At 36.1% G+C, this 20,414-nt stretch overlaps 4 protein-coding genes across 5 annotated transcripts; 1 reads left to right on the forward strand and 3 right to left on the reverse strand.

Annotated features, from left to right (window-relative positions):
* Nucleotides 1-351: 351 nt before the first annotated feature.
* On the reverse strand, nucleotides 352-4,760 carry LOC130939466 (probable protein phosphatase 2C 42). 2 transcript variants are annotated; one of them, XM_057867572.1, is made up of 4 exons: nucleotides 4,047-4,760; nucleotides 2,943-3,313; nucleotides 1,363-1,599; nucleotides 352-1,046 (listed from the first exon to the last, which is right to left on the reverse strand). In XM_057867572.1, exons 1-4 carry the CDS (start codon nucleotides 4,399-4,401, stop codon nucleotides 834-836), a joined length of 1,176 nt encoding a protein of 391 aa, XP_057723555.1. In that variant the 5' UTR covers nucleotides 4,402-4,760; the 3' UTR covers nucleotides 352-833. The 2 variants fall into 2 exon arrangements, with proteins under 2 accessions (XP_057723555.1, XP_057723561.1); XM_057867578.1 differs by having other exon boundaries at nucleotides 2,943-3,330; nucleotides 4,047-4,303.
* A 3,693-nt stretch (nucleotides 4,761-8,453) lies between these two features.
* On the forward strand, nucleotides 8,454-9,582 carry LOC130933147 (protein MAIN-LIKE 1-like). Its single transcript, XM_057862686.1, has 2 exons — nucleotides 8,454-8,525; nucleotides 9,133-9,582. The coding sequence occupies exons 1-2, from the start codon at nucleotides 8,454-8,456 to the stop codon at nucleotides 9,580-9,582; spliced, it is 522 nt and encodes a 173-aa protein (XP_057718669.1).
* A 553-nt stretch (nucleotides 9,583-10,135) lies between these two features.
* Nucleotides 10,136-11,280, reverse strand: LOC130933156 (uncharacterized). The gene is made up of 2 exons (XM_057862699.1): nucleotides 11,134-11,280; nucleotides 10,136-11,026 (listed from the first exon to the last, which is right to left on the reverse strand). Exons 1-2 carry the CDS (start codon nucleotides 11,278-11,280, stop codon nucleotides 10,136-10,138), a joined length of 1,038 nt encoding a protein of 345 aa, XP_057718682.1.
* Nucleotides 11,281-11,302: 22 nt separating this feature from the next.
* On the reverse strand, nucleotides 11,303-12,490 carry LOC130933164 (uncharacterized). Its single transcript, XM_057862711.1, has 2 exons — nucleotides 11,972-12,490; nucleotides 11,303-11,935 (listed from the first exon to the last, which is right to left on the reverse strand). The coding sequence occupies exons 1-2, from the start codon at nucleotides 12,488-12,490 to the stop codon at nucleotides 11,303-11,305; spliced, it is 1,152 nt and encodes a 383-aa protein (XP_057718694.1).
* Nucleotides 12,491-20,414: the final 7,924 nt, after the last annotated feature.

Raw genomic sequence — 20,414 nt, forward strand, 5'->3', positions numbered from 1 at the left:
GAAACTACTCAAAATTAATTAATTGCCATAACTACTCAAAATTAATTAATTGTCATAACTAACAAAAATCATGATTTGATTCAAATTTTAAATTAAAAACTACGCAAAATTAATTAATTGCCTCTAATTTAATTCTAATTTTAATTTAACCCCATTGTATATATTGTATAAAACATACATTAGCTCCTCATACTTTTCCTAATGTGAATTGATCATGTGAATTGAAAAGGTGCAAACTTCACTTGACATTTTAAAAATATAGGATAAAATATATTGTTGAATTATTAAATTAAAACAAAAAATTGAATTAATGGTTGAATTAATAACAAAAAATAATAAATTTTAATAATCCCCTAACATCTCTCTTTAAAATTAGGTAGCATTTTCACCTGGCCGAAGTGATCTTGTCTTTTCCGTTGAGCCAAAGCAAAATGTTAAATTTCCACCCAAAGATGATTTATTACGCATGCAAAATTAGCTTAACTTGTCAAATAATTTGGAACTCAATTAACATACTGGTGGATTTACCTACACAGTCTAAATCGGTCATAAAAAGTCTAAATCCAGATTTTAAGACTTACAAAGGTTAGAAAAGGGAGTGGCCACAATCAAATGCTTGTTACATTCTTTTTTACCTTTCTTTTCTTTTGTCATTTTCATGGACAAAATTCTAATAACATGTTATGACTTTTAACAATTTGGAGCCTGATGAATGATTCTCAACCTTATAATGCAGGTAGCAATGGCACATGTATATCGTGGTATGCTGCCAAAAACTGGTACAAGACAACATGTGTGTGTAATTTACATTACAATGATGACACCAGTTGGAGTCAGTGATCGAGTGCGCTTCGAAGTGAGAGTGGTGGGTCTAGCACTGTGCCTTTGGATATAAGATCGTGGTTCAAGAATAAAACAATAACAGATATATCATCATGAAAATGGCGTCGGACCTTCTTGTCTATCTTGCGCAGGTCTGAATATCGCATCTCTCGTTTTCTTGCTGCTTCGTGTAGGGCAGCCTTGACAAGTTTCTTGGCACTACCCTGCACTAACAAAATATATCATGAGTACCTCTTGGGAGTCTCAACCATGGCATAGACGACAACAAAATCAACAAGCACTTGAAAACTTATGTCCTGTGCATTATGGTCTCCGGATCACATGAACCACACACTATAGACTACAGTTTCAATAAGAAAAATACTTTGATATATATATATATATATATATATATATATATATATATATATATATATATGAATTTAACTTTAATGCACTGACAGTATGTAGATAACCAAGCAGTTAAGGTTCGGGCTTACAAATTCTCAGTAAAACTGCAGACAGGAATCTTAGCCTTACCGTGTGTGGATTGCTGCTAACAATTTCCACAGCCTTTTCATTGCTCAGGTGCTCCCATAAGCCATCTGATGCAAATATAATGAAAGAATCATTTGGTTGCAGTCGATGAGAAAAAATAGCGGGTTCAGCACTCAAGATAGGCATGTGCATGGGTTCAGGAAGTCTGAATTTTGCAGGAAGTGGTTCCCGGTTAAATTGTGCGTCTTTCATATATACGTCACCTATAGATCTAGAAATCTGCATCAAATACAAGCAGGTGTTGATATGGTACTAAATAATTTGGAGAGCTTTTGTTTAAAATGATAAACGAGACAATGACTGCAGAACCTAACCTGAACCATTATCTAACATAAACATGTTTGACTTAAAAAATAAAATAAAGGAAGAAATATATGGGAAACATATTGACCATCTTTTATATGATCAAGACGTTCATTTCGACATACAAAGGCATTATAATTTATAAATCATATGTCAAAACAGAATACTCCATTCAGATTAGCAGGTTTGCTGCATTTATATGGACTGGTTTTAAACTCAAAATCACAAACCAAACCATACATTTCTGATTTCTCCTTTTTGTAAGCAAAACAAAGAAATTTAACTGCAATTTGGTTCAGCTTTGTTCTGATCTTTGCTACAGATGGAAAATGACACTCAGTAAGGTTAACCCAATTACATGCTCTGAATTGAGACATTACATGTAACTGTTCTGCTTGATATATGTGTTAAGCGTGACGTTAAGACCAAAAATGTCACTCCTTTGGTTCTGCATTTCACTTCAGCTACTTTCATCCAACGTATGTTAATTGAAGCCTTCACCTTGGTTGAACTTTAAAGGTGGATCGATCTGATGAGATTTTAGTAGCTACATGGGATTTTACAACACTAAGGATGAAAGGATTTATGGCGTCTTGCTAAGTGAAATGCTCATATTTCAACAATTCTTCTCAGGCCTTGGTGTTTGATATGTGACGAGAATTTTGGTCTCCTTATGATATAGCAACCATAAGGAGAGCTTTGTGTATTATTAATTTTTTATTGTCATTTCAATGTATCTTTCTAGCTCCTAGCTTTCTTTTCTTTCTCCTCTCTTAATGATCTTCTACTAGGTTCTTAAATTAAAAATAACAATTATGCTTTAGTAGACAATTCAGCATTGACTTAAATACATCATATGGACTACTACCCAAAGCAGGCTACATGCCACAATGCCTCTGCCAGTTGAAAAGCTTAGTACTTGTCTAAGTGCGGAATTTTAACACACAAAAAGGAACAGGTCTTCTCCAAGCATCAATAACCTCACAGCAGAATTGGGACAGTAATAGTGTCCTTATCGAGAATTTCCTTTTAGCCTGCATATGTTTATTGTTTTAAGGATTTCTGGCAAAAGTATTGCACAGGAAAAAGGCAATGAGATCCACGAATATGAGGCCTAGTATTTTCCAAAAGTATCATCTAAGTTTCTTCCGCATAGTATATCAAGAAGTTGCGGACAATGCAGCCCACAATGAATCCAACACTAGTTTTAATGTACGCAAAGTAAGGGTTTCTTAAAGCACACAGTAATATGAAATCACCTGAATAATGCCTTTGACTCTCCACACTCCATGTTTGAGGACAACAATCTGGGGATCATGTGGGTGTAACTCTTTAAGCTCCTGCCGCACAGCTTCAACATTTGCATTGTGTTCTGTAGAAAGCTGAATTGCAGCAACGCCTCCTGTGTTGCCAACTTTCTTGCCCAATACAACGCGGGAGTCTCCAAGGTTTGCCACAAAGAGTGTCTGCTGAAATATCACTCCAACCAGACAACAAGTCCCGGCGCTTGCGACTTGAGGCCGAGTGCTCCACAAGTCTGACACAAGAGCAGCATACCCTTCTTCTGTTTGGCGGAATGCCCTCTCGATGGTCTCAGTGATCACGCCTCCATTTGCTTCAGCTGATATTGCTGCACAGCATTGAAATCTAAGACAGCTAACATAAGAAGCACTCCTTCAACAAAGAGAAAGAAGAAGGAAAAAAGAAAAGAAAGACAAAAAAAAAGGGACAAAGCACAACCAAACCAAGTCCCAACACATATACCCCATGAAGGGGGCCAAAATTAAAAGCGGCAGAATGCTCTGCAAAAAACAATGGGCCTTCAACACAGAAAGCGATGCAGAAAGCAAGGGTCCATTTCCAAAACACTTTGTTGACATTATTATGTGGCAAGCCACCCCAAAATTCATCCACATTAGAGGGAAACAAAAATAAATTCACCAATTAAAGTTTTAGGTTCTTCAAAAAAAAAAGAAAAAAGGAAATGGCTCCTACATACTGTCAGGAATAGTAGTTACCCATTGGCCTGCATGTTCATCAATAGTAGTTGAATTCCTGGGAAATCATCCGACTCAAAAGAGTAACCAATGAGAAAGAAACACAAAAGGAAAAAAGTTCACGGAAAAGCGAATTGATGAAAACCACGCATAACAGTTACTACCAAACCCGAGCGTAGTAATTAAGGAAATATACAATCAAAACTGAAAACGTGGCGACACGAATGCCACAACTACCTTCGCAAAATAAATAAACAGAAAAAATTAAACCATTTCAGGCAAGTATATAATTATATATACATACATTGACACATACAAATAAAACAGAAACGGGGAATTCAGAATTCAGAATGAAGAATGAAGAACCTTGAAAATGGCGAAAGAGGTGATCGCATACGAATCGCGCGGCGTCGGGTCCTCCGTGACCGTCGTAGATGCCAACAAAGGTGCCAAGGGGACCGGACTCTATCTGGCTCTGGTCTTCAAGGACCTGATTGGCCTGGACGACGGCCATGGAGAAATCGCCGGAGCCATATTTTCCGACGTCGCGAGACCAGAGGAGGCTGTCCTTGCCTTCTCTTGCGCCGGCGCCGCCTTTGAAGCTTCCGCTGCCTCTGAAGCTGCCGCCGTTGACTTCGACGGGGGAAGTGTCGACCTTGTCGTCAGCGAGCCCGAATGGCCTCAAACAGAGAGCGCGTAGATTCATGAATGCCTGAAGCATACCACATCTCTCGGAAACCCTAACCCTAAAACCACCACCGGCGGCACCCGAAGCAAGCTTGGGGTCGTTCCGAACCTCCGAATCTGGATGGGAATGAGAGAGAGAGAGCGAGAGAAAGGAGGTGGGGGAGAACGGTTAACGCGGAGGTTTGTGAAAGTGAGAAGATAAAAACAAATGTTGTATGTGAGAGAGAGAGAGAGAATAACGGAAATGGAAAGGAAAGAAGGGGGTGCGTAGGGTAAGGAAGAGGGCGCACGTTAGCTGGAGGTAGAGGTGGGGTGTGTTGGGTGGTAGAGGAACACGAAGGTTGCTCATAAGCTCATTCTCTCTGTGGGGAAGAGAAGGAGAGGATGGTGTGGGGAATTCTCTGTTTTTTCTTATTTTTATATTAATGCCTCTTCCCCTTCTATTTTTCAATTTTATGATTAATATACAAAATTTTAAAACATTTTATTTTAATAAATATATAATAATTATATTAAAAAATCAAATTTTATACAATAATTAAGAAAATACACATGTTAGATAAACAACTATTATTATTGTTTTTATTATTTAACAATTATCAGATCCTATTTCCTCATTTTAAGGTATACCTCACTTGAAATTAACTCTGCTAGATATTGCTAATACTACTCTTGGATTATGAGGCTAATTTCTTTACATAAGGGATCTTTTTTAGTTAATTCTAAATTATTGAGAACTTTTGGAATTTTACTAGAATATAAAGACAAATTATAAAATTAAAAATTATTGGATAAAATTTTTATTTTTAAAATTAAAATAAAAAACTATTAGGTGAGATTTTTTTAATTAAAATAAAAAATTTGATAAAATTTTTAATTAAATTAAAAATCGCTACGTAAAATTTCTGTATTGTACAGAATACTTGTAAAAAAAAAAAAAAAACACGACATTTTCTCGTATTAAGTATTAACAACACCATATCTATCATCATAAAAAAACAATATTTGACTGATAGCATATTAAGTAAACAATATATTGAACCTTAGGATTCTTGGATTTCATACCATGAAAAATATTAGGTTAAAGATTTAAACAAAATACTATTTATATACTAAAATTTAGCTATTATATATTTGTGTATAAATATATATTTTTTATATTTACATAACATGATTATTAAATAAATGGACATAAATTTTGATCAATGTACATTGGCTTTTTATGAACAAAATGATGTTTCTGAAACCTATTTTAATTATACATATTTATTATATTCTATACGGATGTTTAATGACTAGCTCTCATTTGTAACATAGATAAAGTTTTTTTAAGACGAAAGTAATGATAATTTTTTTTAATATTTGACTTAACATTTGAGTTAACACTAATCAACACTTGGTTTTGTTTATTAGATGTACAAAATTTTTCAAAAAAAAAAGCAAAGAGAAAAATGATAAGATAATTATTTCACTAGGATAATATTATGTTACTATCACGATAAAGGAGATAGAGATATTAACATGAATCATGTTTATAAAAAGGGAATAGAAAATTAAATTATATTAATCATATCTCATTTTTGGCTGGTGTCCTATTAATCATATAACTTAGGATGATTTTTATATTTTCATAATTAAAAAATAAAACACAAAAAAAAAACGAGTGGAAAACGCGTACATGTATATGATCCCATTTTGTTAATGGAAATAGACAGTGTCTAATAAAAGCATGGCCGGCCTTGGTTTGTTCAAATTTTTAGGTCTCGCATATCCTGAGCCATTCATTCATTATTTCCGTTATTAAATAATTAGGTTTTGTTTAGTGGAGGCAAGTTGTGACTTATTTGCTAATCCTAGTATAAGCTAATTGGCATATCATCTGATGAAGACATATTAAATCACACAAATGAAGAAAATTAGACAAAAACGCACCTGCCCTTGTCCCCTTTAGAGCACTAGTTTGATTTTTATGTAAACCGATAAACAAGGATTAGACATAAAATTGACTTGGGTTAGTGGTTATGTTAATGAGTTTAATAACATTAAACCCAAACACGAAAAGCCTTTGTCTTTTCTTTTGGGGGGACATGGAACATATATAATATAGCACTATGAAATTTTAACATGGGATTTCATTTTCCTGACATGTCATAGTTGTGTCAGAGCATATAAAGGACAAAGGAAAATTTATTGCAATTTCATAGGCACTACCGAGTCCATGTCTAAAACTAGACTAAGATCCACTAGAGCTAAAATGCAAAGAGAAATTCATGACCATATATGGGGGAGGTTTTGATTGCATGCTGTACTATAAATGTTACATCACAAGGCCAATTGCTTGTGAAAACGTAGGCCTAGTAATCCTGATTTTTTGGTTTCATAGAAGCTGGTTTTGAGGGGTGGTTTAATTGGTTCCTATGGGCTATTCTAATACCACTGTGGCAGAATGGATAGTATTGCTAATGAAAATTTTTAGGCCATGATGCCACTGCCACCAATGTCACAATACAATAAGAGGCATGAAGCAATGCATATGCCAGGTCCCCACATGCTTGTACGCGTGCACTACTACTATACTTGGGTGGATTTGGATCCTCTACGATTCGTTTTTTTTTTTTAATACTGTGTCTCTATTATTTTAACCTGGAAAAAACATAATATTACTTAATTAAGGTGAAATATTAATTACTTGAATATTTAGAAATTGGAGGAGGTGTATTTTCTTTTTTCTGAATTGCAGACACGTATCCCACTCAATTGGTTTGGAAGGGTTGTCTGCTACTCATCATGTATGTAATCTGGGCTGTGGCTATAGAATAATATTGCACACGTGCTCATCAAATATATAATGTGTGTTACATGTGATAGGAATCTATATATATGTATAACATGTTTGATACCTCGACTATGATTACTACTCATTGTAAAATATTGTAGTATGCTTATATTTTGGTAACTCGGATCGGGTCTATAATTTTTCTCACTACAAGCAAACCAAGGCGAAAATCAGAAGAAAAATTCCTCCAAACGACATTGAACTTCAACTTGGCACCATATTGTGAAACAGTAACGTTATGGAGATAAAAATCTAAAATTATTTTATTTAATTTAATATTTATAATTTTATATATATAATATTTAAAATTATATATGTATTATATTTAATATTATATATTTATTTTAGGGGTAATTAATAAATATAATAAAAATAATAAATATAAAAGAATTAATTACTAATTTAATATCTAAAAGATTAGACGCTAACAAAAAATATCTTAAAATATATTATCGATAAAAAGTCTTTAGTCTATTTGAAAAATTTTAATGGTATAAAATTGAATTAAATTCTAGTAGTTAGAATGAATTATTAAAACTATCAAATTGAATTGAATTCTAGTGTTTAAAATATTTATAAAATAAATTAAAATTTTATAATAGATAACTTTATCTTTTATTAATATAACATCATATTTAAATAATAAATATATTTATTTATTAAATTATATAAAACAATAAAAAATTATGTTTTTAGCTAAATTTTTTTTCAACAAAAATTTATTTACCTCTTTTAGAAAAACAAAAATTAGATTAATCTAAAATTTTAAATTTAAAAAATAGGGCAAAAAACCCTAATAAGCCAAATCAAGAAGGGTGTAACGTAAATACGCCAAACTGAAAATCGTTTCAGCAATAAGCCAGACGCTATTTTTATGTAATTCGAACCAGGGTGGTTCGAACTACAAACACAAGTAAATCGAACCAGGGAGGTTCGAACTAGGGGAGAGGAACTTTGAATGTAATTCGAACCAAGGTGGTTCGAACTCCAACCCCATGTAATTCGAACTAGGCAAGTTCGAACTATAGCCAAGTGTGCAACGCATGTAATTCGAACCAAGCTGGTTCGAATTACCCTTGGCGTTCTCCTTCATAAATCGAACCAAGGTGGTTCGAATTAGGGGTGATTCGGCTATATAAGGAGTTCGAATCACCCTCATTCGAACTATTATTCCTCTCCCTACCCCACAAAATCTCAGAGAAAATGACCCAGATTCTCTCCGAGGAAGACCTGAACGGAATACTCTGCTGATGGGGGACGATCCGGCACGGTTATATCGCTTGGACGGAGTCGCTCATATAGCCGGGGTCATCAACGAGGAGGTTAGTACGGAAATATTTTTGATTCTAGCGGTATTTGTGCCTTAGTGGTTTTGCATGTGGGTTAGATGGTGGTTTATGTTAGTGGTTTATGTAGGTGGTTTATGTGAGGGGATTATGTTGGTGGTTTATGTTAGTGGTTTAAGTTAGCGGTTTAAGTTAGTGGTTTATGCTAGTGGTTTAGGTTTGTGGTTTAGGGTAGTGGTTTATGTTAGTGGTTTAAGTTAGTGGTTTCTGTTAGTGGTTTATGTTGGTGGTTTATGTTAGTGGTTTATGCAAGCGGTTTATGTTAGTGGTTTAGGGTAGGTGGTTTTTGTTAGTGGTTTTATGTTGGTGATTTGTTTGACTTGTTTGATGGCAGTTGTTTTACGCTAGCTCTTTTATGTAAACCGGTTTAGTTAAGCTGTTTCTTGTTAGTGGATCTCGTTAAGCTGATTTATGTTAGCGGTTTAGTTGTGCGGTCTATGGGTTTGTTTTCCAGTTGATTATCTTTCATGTAATGTTATGCGGTTTTATTTAGCAGAATGGTTTGTTGATGATTTATCGTGCTGCTTACGGTTGTGGTTGGTTTTTAAGCTGGTTCTAACTATGCGATTCATTTCGTGCGCAGCCCCAGCGATGCATTAGGAGCATGCGGCGGCAGCAGGGCATGCGACTTGATGACAGATACGTTCCGTACTTGCAGATGGCAGGTCTATACCATCTTGCAAGGCTGAACGACCAATGGTTCCGGCTAGACGAGGCCCTTGTCAGTGCATTCATGGAGCGATGGCGTCCCGAGACGCACACGTTCCATATGCCGTTCGGAGAGTGCACGATCACACTCCAGGACGTGGCATACCAGCTGGGTTTGCCAGTGGACGGCCGTTACGTGAGCGGGTGCTTGTCAGAGTTCCATATATACATCGAGGGTGGCCGTCCAGCCTGGGTCTGGTTCCAGGAGTTGCTCGGAGTTATACCTCCTCCCAGTCAGGTTCAGAAGTACGCAGTGAACTGCAGCTGGTTTCAGGAGACTTTCGGTGAGTGCCCTGAGGATGCAGATGATGACACTGTGCGCTGATATGCCCGTGCGTACATCATGATGTTATTGGACACGCAGCTGTTTGCGGACAAGTTCGGGAACCGGATTCACAACAGATGGCTTCCGTACGTAGCGAGGCTGGAGGAGCTGGGTACCTACAGCTGGGGTTCTGCAGCACTGGCTTGGTTGTACCGGTGCATGTGCCGAGTGGCGAACAGACATGTCGTCAAGTTAGCAGGCCCGCTTCAGCTACTTCAGTCTTGGATCTTTTGGCGCTTTCTTCGGTTTAGACCTGCAAGATATGAGACGTTGAGCTGGCCGTTGGCCTCGAGGTACTATACTAGGCCTTCTCTATTTCAATTTGACATACATAACTGCGTATTCATTAATATTCTATTGCATAATCTGAACACATATTTCAGTAGATGTAACACATGTGTATGGTGCAGATGGTCAGGTTACAACCCTTCCGGGAGCGAGAAGGGTCCTAGAGTGCAGATGTGGAGGCTCAGGATAGACCGGTTACAGGACAGGGAGGTGAGTATGCTAGTTAACAAGTGTCCTTTTATAATCAAACTTTTCTAGTTGTGTCCTACAGTTGCCCTGACAAGGGTGAGTTCCTTTTCCAGGTGACCCGTGAGTAGGCATAGCATGCAAGTGCGTGCTGACACGGGAAATGAAGAGCCTGGAAGTACCCGCAGTCACATGTCTGAGAGGCAAGTGATACTCTGTAAGTACCCAAAGAGAAAGAACCAGTCGGAGTAGTCTCTGCTACGGTGAACTCGGAGTTATCCCGGTCATACAGCGTCACCGTGAAGCACCTGGCCGTCTTCAAGTTGGCCTCAATACACTTCACCAAATGCTGACTGAATTGTTGTCCGGTTCCCATCTGGGCCTCAGCCTCTCTCCCCTTGCGAACAAAGAGTTCCGCAAGCCTACCATATGTTGCCTTTACCAGGGATGCTACAGGGAGATTTTTGACCCCCTTGAGGATTGAGTTCACACACTCGGAGATGTTCGTCGTCATGTGACCGAATCTCCGCCCCTCATCACGATGCTGAGTCCACAAGGAGTAATCAATCCGGTTCGCCCACTCACACATCGCCGGATCTTCAGATCGCAGAATATCAAACCAGTAATCAAATTCAACCTCGGTCTTTGCATACGCTGAATTCACTAGAAGCCTCCTAGCGTCTTTGCCCTTGAAGGTAAGGGCAAAATTAGTCGCTACGTGTCGTATGCAGAATGTACGGTACGCAGATGGCGGTAACCAACCGCCGCTAGGGGCCTCAAGCGCAGCCTTGATGCCGTTGTGCCTGTCCGATATAACCAGCAGACCGGGCTGCGGGGTCACGTGCTGTCGAAGGTGCGAGAGAAAGAATATCCAGGACTCCGCATTCTCACCCTCTACTAGTGCGAATGCGACAGGTAGAATGTTGGAGTTCCCGTCCTGTGCAATCGCGATGAGCAACGTTTCCCCATACTTCCCATATAGATGTGTGCCGTCAATGCTGACTAGCGGCTTGCAATGACGGAATGCCTCGATGCACGGCGGAAAAGTCTGTGGAAGTACGCTTGAGACTCGTCCACCTGTCCTCCAACTCGAACCGAGCTCGTCTTAAGGACCGCAACACTACCAGGCATCGTCAGCTGGACACCCAACACCCACTTAGGTATGTCGTTGTATGACTCATCCCAGTCACCGTAGATGAGGGCAATAGCCTTCTGCTTTGCCATCCAAACCCTCCGGTAAGTCGGCCTAAAACCAAAGTGCGCTGCCGTGGCGTTTCAGGAGCACCTTTATGCTCACGGATGCGTCAGCCCTAACCATTGGCATAATGAACGCCGAAATCACATGATAATCCAAACTCCTGTGGCCACTCGAGATGGATGTGGCCAGGCAAGTGTGAAGTCCATTGTACCGTTTGACCTCCCAAATGCCCTTGCGCTTCCGAAGACTCAGTCGAATCAACCATGTGCACCCATTCCCAAACTCGGAACACTTGCCCACATACTGGCGGTGATCGGACTCCACCACCTTGTACTGTACCCCTCGCCGGATGCTGTAAGTCTTCACGCTTAACAGGGCCTCATCTTTATCCTGGAATTGCTGACCAACCTGGAACTCTGTCAGACCAACAGTCCCTTCCGCATCTCTAGCTCTGAATCCAACAGCATGCCCTAAAACCCCCTTATGTCTCATGGCGTCCAGGTCCAACGAGGAAAAATGTGGTGGATACTGCTGTGTGCCAGAGCTAGAACCACCGCCCGCCAATGCAGGCCCATTCGCTCCAACCTCGTCACCGCTGTCATCCCCAATCGTATCCAGCTCGACGTCGTCCTCCTCTGCATCACCCAACACTCCGTCTCCGACGCCAACCGGTGGAACGCCCTATAAGGCGTTCGACAGAATATCAAAGGATCCTACCTCGTCGCCTACGCCGTCATTCAGATCAACAGCAAAAGACGGGGAGGCGACAAGTTGGACCGCTGGCTCGTACACTGGGACGGAGGAAGAAGCCACGGCAGCCCTGGAACTGGAACCAGCTGCCGTGGCTACATCGGTGGTATTCCGGTTCGAACCCCCTGAGTTGGATACCACATCAACCAGCTTTGCCAGTAATTCTGGTGTCCTCACCTCCGGAAACTGCCTCCGACAAAGAAACATGACTTGCAGGTCCTCATCACTACCAATCGTGAGACAATCATACTTCACCGTATCGTGCAGGATCGTGACTAGAATGCGATAGAAAAACTTCTTAACCCGCTTCACACCTTCCAGGCCAAGTTTCATCAGCACTGATCTAACAAGGTCATCATACCTTGTCGTTGGATTCACGACAACACAGAGAGGATCCTTATCTGTGAACTTTACTCCGAAACGAGTTTTCCTCTTAATGGATCCTCTGTGGTGAACCAGAACAACAAAACTCTCCTCACTAGCCATTATACTCCATCTAATGAGACCAACTCACGTTTAGAACGGTTATATAGAGGTCTCTCTCCCACTAATTCGAACCGGCTCGGTTCGAACTAAGGTTTGTGTAATTCGAACCAGCTCGGTTCGAATTACTAAGGCCACACTCTCTCTCTATAATTCGAACCTCTCTGGTTCGAATTATGTGCACTCAAGGTTCGAACCGACCTGGTTCGATTTATGAAGAAAATTCAGGTTGTAATTCGAACTGCCCCAGTTCGAATTACTCTCATTTGCAGTTCGAACCATATCGGTTCGAATTATATATATACAAGATCCTGCGCATTATTAAAACGATTTTCAGTTTGGCTTATATACGTCAATTTGAGATGGCATTCGCTTATACTGATTTTTTGCCCTAAAAAATATTATTATTAATTAAAATAATTAAATAACTTTTCGTGGTTGATTCCAATAACAAACTATCAACAAAACATAAACATGAACTATCCAAAACTAACATGTTAATTAGTTTAATGACATAATAAATAAAAAATTAGTTATCAATGGTAAATTATAACAACTAATTCATGTTATTAAAATAGAATAAAATTGTGCTACTTTTTACTAGTATCATAACTTCACTTGAAATATTTAGACGTATTGATAAACACATAAAATCTATATATGTGGATAATTTTTTTAGATCTACATAGTAGACCTTTTAAAAAAAAAGATATATATTATATTAAGTGAATTGAAAAAAATAAAAGGAAAAGAATGAAGGTGGTGAGAGAAGAAACAATGTGTATTGAAATGTGAGGCATTGAGAGAAAATAAGTGAGAAAAATTAAGAAAAAGTACATTTTAGATATTTTAAGTTTTAAGTAAAATTTCAATGGAATCGAATTCCAAGTCGAACCTATTTGGGTTGAAATTAATTTTAAAAGAAAACAATGAAATTGAATAGAATTTCATCTAAATTAATTTAATTATTTTTGTTTTAAACATTAGAATTAAATTTTAAGAGATTTTCAAATATCCTAACAAATGTAATATCAATTGCTCCCATTTTTTAAAATTTTTAATGGTATAGAATTGAATTGAATTTTAATATTTGGAATGAATTAGTAAAACAATAGAATTGAATTGAATTCTAGTGTTTAGAATATTTATTAAATTAATATATTTATTTATTAAATTATATAAAAATTATATAAAATAATAAAAAATTATATTATTAACTAAAACTTTTTCAAGGGGTAAGTATGATTTTGGTCCCTAACATTGAGGGACAGAATCGAAACCGTCCTTCGTCTTATTTTCGATTTAGAATCGTTCTTAACGTTTTTTTCCGTATTAAAATCATCCTTTGTATTTTTTTTGGATAAAAATACTCTCACAACTACCAACACAATTACCTCCTCCACCACCACCGCCACCAACACCAACATCACCGCCACAACCAGCACCACCACTACCACCAACACCAACACCACCCCACCCACTGCCACTCCATCACCATCTGCATCACACTAACCAAAACTCAGAAAATCAACATCATCATCGTTATCCTCATCAGAACCCAGATCTCAGATCTAGAACTCAAACTCAGAAAAACAAACCCATAACTCTTCCTCAACACCCATCTTATTTCTCAACATTAACCAGAAGCAGATGCACAAACGCAGAAGAACAACAATGGATAACAACAAGCTCAACCAGAAGTAGAAGAACAGCAGAAGCAAAAAATAATGAAACAACAACAACCAAATGCAGAAGAACAACAACAGCCATGGATCTTGTATACAATTAACCATTAACAGAAATTCAATAACCTAAGCTAATTCAACAACAACAACAACAATTTAGTAGCAACTTTCAGCAATTCAATAACCTAAAATCAACTAACAGAAAATTAAAATCCAGCTAAACTAACCTATAATCAAATCAAGGGGCTGGAGGGAGGGTAACAGGTAGTGGTGGCTCTGATTCCTTTTGTGACAGGAACTGAGGGAGGGAAAGCAGGGAGGCTCGCTGGCGGTGGTGAAACAGAGGAGACTCCACGTTGCTGTGTGGTGGTGAAGTAGGGGAGGCTCCACGTTGTTGCGCCATGGTGAAGCAGGAGAGGCTCGTCGGCGGTGAGCTCTGGTTCGAGGAGATCCGAGACAGGGAAGAAGAGAAAGAGAGGAGAGAGTCGCGGTTGATCTGGACAGGAGAGAGGCAGCGGCTGCAGCAGTGGGACGGCGAGACTGCGGTGGTGGGACGGCGGCTTCCCTTCCCCCTTCATCGTCATCATCATCAAAGTTTTGAAGGAGGCGGCGGCGACGACGAGGTCACGGCCGCGACGACGAAGGCTCGCCGACGCCGTCCCCCTCCCCTCCCCTCCCCCCAACGCGCGTTTTCTTGTTTTTTTAATTTTATAACTTTTATTATTAAAATAGAAATAGGGGTAGTTTAGGAATAAAATAAAAAAATTTATTAAAAAGGACGATTTTAATAAAAAAAAACGTTAAGGATGATTCTAAATCGAAAATTAGACAAGAGACGGTTTCGATTCTGGCCCTCAATGTGATGGATCAAAATCATACTTACCCCTTTATTCAACTAAAATTTGTTCACCTCTTTAATAAAATAAAAAATTAGATTAATCTAAAATATTAAATTTAAAAAATATTATTATTAATTAAAACAATTAAATGATTTTTCATGGTTGATTCTAACGACAAACTACAAAAAAAATGAACTATCAATAACCAACTTATTAAAGGGTCTAATGATGTAATAAATAAAAAAATTTGTCATTAACGATAAATTATAGCAACTAATTCATATTATTAAAATAGAATAAAATTGTACTACTTTTTGCTAGTATCATAATTGATACAACTTTACTTAAAATGTTTGGATATATTGACAAATGTTTTGTATCATAAATTTAAGTTAAACACATAAAATCTATACGTGTAGATAAATTTTTTGGATCTACATAGTAGATCTTTTAATATATATATATATATATATATATATATATATTATTAAACGAGTTGAAGAAAAGGGTAAAGAAAAGAATGAAGGTGATAAGAAAAGAGATAATGTGTATTAAAATGTGGGAGGCATAAAGAGAAAATGAGTAAAAAAAAATTAAGAAAAAATAATTAAATTATAAAGACATATATTTTAGGCATTTTAAGTTTTAAATAAAATTTCAATAAAGTAAAATTCCAAATCGAACCTGTTTAAGTTGAAATTAATTTTTTTAAAAAATTGAATTAAATTTTATATAAACTAATTTAATTATTTTTGTTTCAAATACTAAAATTAAATTTTAAGAAGTTTTTAAACACTCTGATAAAAGTGATCAACTGCTCCCATTTTTGTTAATGGAAAAGGCTAAAGTAACAAATGGAATAATAATATGAAAAATACAAATATAAAATTATATTAAATTTTATATAATTCTAAAATTATATTTTAAATTTTTTTTATAATTTAAACAAAATATTAAACCATATCATTGTTAGTCTAGATTTTTTTTTCTTCTTTATTCTCAAATCCTCTTCTTATTTTTCTGTTTTATCGATTTTTAGCAAATTGACGGTAGTTCGATTCCAATGGTCTGAGAGCGAAATCTACTTCTCTTTGCAGGTACCAGTTTTTCTAAAAGTGTATCAAAATATCTTTCATTAGATAAATTTTGAGAATAAAGATAAATTAAACTCTGTAAATTGAAGAAGAAATAAAGAAGAAATAGAATTTTCAAAAGGGAAATTGTTTACAAATAAAAATAATTTGCATTGAAATTAAAAGAAAATAATCAAATGCCTTCAATTGGATCAAAGGACTATAACATAAAATATTAAAATGCAAAATGATAAATTGAACAATGAAAATAAAAAACACTTGAAAAGTAAAATTATTTGAAATGTTAAATTTACAGAAAAGTAAATTGAAAGGATGAAAAGATGGAAGGAACCCTACAGAAAAGTTATTCGATTGTAGACTTATGAATTCGCTGAGATGTGAGTGTGATTAAGTATTTTTCTGAGTTAAAGTTCCAACCCTTATTTTCTAACACTTCCTAGTATTTATAATCTATTTTATATATCTGACGATTAATTACAATTAATTACAAGATTACAACTTTAAATGCAATTCCTCTTGATAAATGTTCCCGCCGCTTGATTATAGACGTTTTCTAATTTTATCGTGTGATAGAAGCCTCTAACCGTTCCACTACCATGACTATTTGACTCGCCTATCAAATGTCTTACTCAATCACTTATTTCGAATCTCTTATTCGATTAAACTTATCCAATTAATAAGTCAATCGAAATTATGGATGGTAAAGCGGGCCGGCCCGCCCCAACCCGCCCAGCCCCGCCTAGTCATGCCCCATAAACGGAGTGGACCGGCCCGCCCCACCAACTAAAATGGGTTCAAAATGCTAGCCCGCCCCGCTTTATGGCGGATTGGCGGGTTAGCCCGCTTGACTCTCTTTTAAAAAAAAAAAAATTCATTAAAATTAACAAAAAAATAATAATTAAAAAAATCAAATACAAATAAAAAATACTCAAATTATAATATAATTTTTTTACTAGTTTTTTTAAATTTTTAACTTCAATAAAATTATTCAAAATAATATTTGTCAATAGAATCATCTTTATTTTAAAAAATAAATCACATAATTTGAGCATATATACGAAATTGTAAAATAAAATAAATAAAGTTAATAACTAAAAGAAGAATAAAAACAAAAAATAAAAAAATGTTTAAAAATTCTATAATTATTAATTTTATAATATTAATTACTTTTTTATTTAATAAAAAAATAAAAATAAAAATTTTCGGTCCAGCAGACCGGCGCGTCCCGGCCCGCAAAATCCATCAATTTGGTGGTGCAGGTTTAGCGAATTTTTTTTTTTAATTTGACAAATTCCAAATCTTAACCCGACTCGTCTTTTTAACGGATTTAGCAGATGACAGACTCAATCTATTTTACTACCCCTAATTGAAATCCAACACCAATCACTTTTAATTTCATGCTTATGCTACATCTTCTCAAAAAATTGCTTTTGACTTACTTCGAATCAGCTTATTTTCATCGAAAATTTTGTTATCTCTCGTGATATCAGCAACTCAAATGACAACAAAATCATCATCATTCCCAATTCTTTTTGTGCTCTCTACTTTTTAATGTTTCCATGGTCGGCGAATTCTTTCTTCCTCTTCTTTAATAAACTCTCTTATTTTTTTTTCTAATTTTTCTTCTCTTCTATTTTCTGAACTATCCCACCGCTACATGCTTTTTTTCTTTTCTTCTTAGCATCCCATTCTTTTATTCTCTCTATCTATTCTTTTCAATATTCAGATTTATTTTTTATTTTTATTTTTTAACTTGTATATTGTTATTGTTAAATTGTGTGAATATTATTATTATTGATGATGAATTATTATTAGGAAAGTGCTAGAGAAACAATAATTATCTTAAACAACATGAACAATTACCAATTAAATATAAGTATATTATAGTCACAAAAAAAAAAATATAAGTACAGTACATCCTAATTTAATGCTACTCATTAAATTTACTCTTTTAATCTTATTAATTCACATTATTCACACATTATTTAAAAATATTATTAGTTACCTATATTTTTCTTTATTATTATAATTGAATGGTGTGAGTGACCGATTATTGAGGAGAGTACTTAGAGTGAGGTGAGAAAGAGAAAAATCGAGAAAAATAAGAAACATGGTCGGAAGATGGTGATTTAATATCACGTTATGTGCTTTGTTAATCAGTTTATCGTTTTTTGTTAATAAAAATGAAAAAAATTAACGTCTGGTCATTTTTATTTAAATTTAAAATATTTTTAGGAGTTATTTTGTCATTAATATTTTATTAAGATTTTTTTTGTTAGTATTAAATTTTTTAGATACTAATTTAATAGTTATCTCGAATATAAAATAAGTTAATCTTAAACCGATTTGAGTTAATTTTTATCGTCTCTATGCAAGTCTTATGCAGTATTTTACGATTTGAATTAAAACATGCTTATTTATTGATTTAGCAGTTAATATATGCATAAGATACGAGACAAGTTCCAAAATTTAACGGCATTGTAGTACTTAGTATAGCCCTTCATGTTTTAATTTACAATAAGGTAATACTAAAAAAGATAAAAAAATATAGTCAAAATTTGTTTTATTTAATATTTATTAATTATTATAATAATTAATAAATATTAAATAAAATAAATTTTAATTTTTTATTAATATTTTTTATTATTAAATAGAAAAAAATTACTAAAAGTATTTATAAAATTTATAAACGTTGATAAAAATATTTATAAATTAAAAAAATTAATACTATATTTATGAAAAATGAAATTTGCATGACAAAAATATTTAAATTCTATTTTTTTTGAATGTTTAATAAAATTTTTAAACTACTTCCACCCTCAACTTTAACTCACTTTTTCGATCCTCCATAATTCAATATGCACCTTTGAAATTTTTGTCATAGAATCCAAAATTACTACAACAGACAACGCCGAACTCAATAATGGTGGTGGACTCGTGGTGACGCCGAAGACTTTGACCAATTGTTCTCCGAAAATGCCATGTCGATCGGTAATTTTGGAGCAACACAGGAGGAAATTCTTGTTACTATTACAGCCAGTAATGACGGTCCTAAATCAAGTACAATTGTGAATGATGCTCCATGGATGTTTATCGTATTAGCAAACACTATGAATTGACGAATAGTAATATCAGTAAAGTTTGAAAATGGTGCAAAATATGATAGTGAATCTCTTTACAAATCAAAACTATTCAAAAATGATTACAACTTTTGGAGTTCAATGTTACTTCTGGTTCATCTTGAGGAACACCATGTAACAAAGGTCTATTAGAGAGTATGAAAGTTGTTCATACCCTGGCCCAACGATAAAGGCCCAGGTCCAAATAAAAGGCCTAGCCCAAAGGACTGAGCCTCGCTAAGTACCGACCTTCATACTAAGAAGTCGGTGTTAACTACGACTTACTCTAAAGAAGTCGGGCATGAGATTAGCTGGTAGATAAATACTCATTCAAATGAGTAACCACCCCTAAAATCTCTCTAACCGCTTCATCAAGCCATATCTTAACCTCCCTAAGATAGTGGGACGGTTAACACCCAAAAGATACGGCACTACTCCAACGGTGGTTATTGGCTCACCACTATAAATACACTGACACCCCTCAGGTATCTCTAAGCCCAATACTCTCTAGACCTGCTAACACCCTTGCTAACTTAGGCATCGGAGTGTCTTTGCAGGTACCACCCCCCATTCACTCACGTACACAAGTCGGAAGGAGGCTCCAGCGTGCAAACTAGCCCGGAAACCACCATCCGCAGACGATTGGGCCAGCCAAAGCCATCCATCTTATTAATCTCCGGTTACCCACCGTAACATTGGCGCCGTTGCCGGGGACCCGAGAGATCATCCATCGATGGCGGACAGATCCCACGAAGAAGGCCATGTGGAGACAGATTCTGAGCAAGAGAATCTGGACACAGGCAACAACAATGTGGACTTCACCCTCCACCAGAAAATCGATAATCAACACAGGAAAGGCACCTCCGGAGTAAAAAACCCAAAGGTGAACTCCTCAGAAGGGCGCGAGTCAGAAAAGGAAGGACCACCCCATGTAACTGAACTCATGGGATTAGTCCACAGCCGCCTGGAACAGTTAGAACAGGAGCGAGAGCGGCAAAAGGAAACTGAAAAGAGCCTAAAAGAGGAGATGGAACGATGAAAAGAGTTAGAAAGAAAACTCTTAAAGTTGGAATCCTCCCTCAAAAGTCGCAACTCCCGTGACGAACAAGAAGAACCACCCTTAGGTGGGGAGGATCCCTTCAGCGAGGACATAATGAGGGCTAAAGTTCCGAGAAACTTCAAAAGCCCTG

This window comes from Arachis stenosperma, chromosome 1 (genome assembly GCF_014773155.1).
Source record: "Arachis stenosperma cultivar V10309 chromosome 1, arast.V10309.gnm1.PFL2, whole genome shotgun sequence".
Classification (NCBI taxonomy): Eukaryota; Viridiplantae; Streptophyta; class Magnoliopsida; order Fabales; family Fabaceae; genus Arachis; species Arachis stenosperma.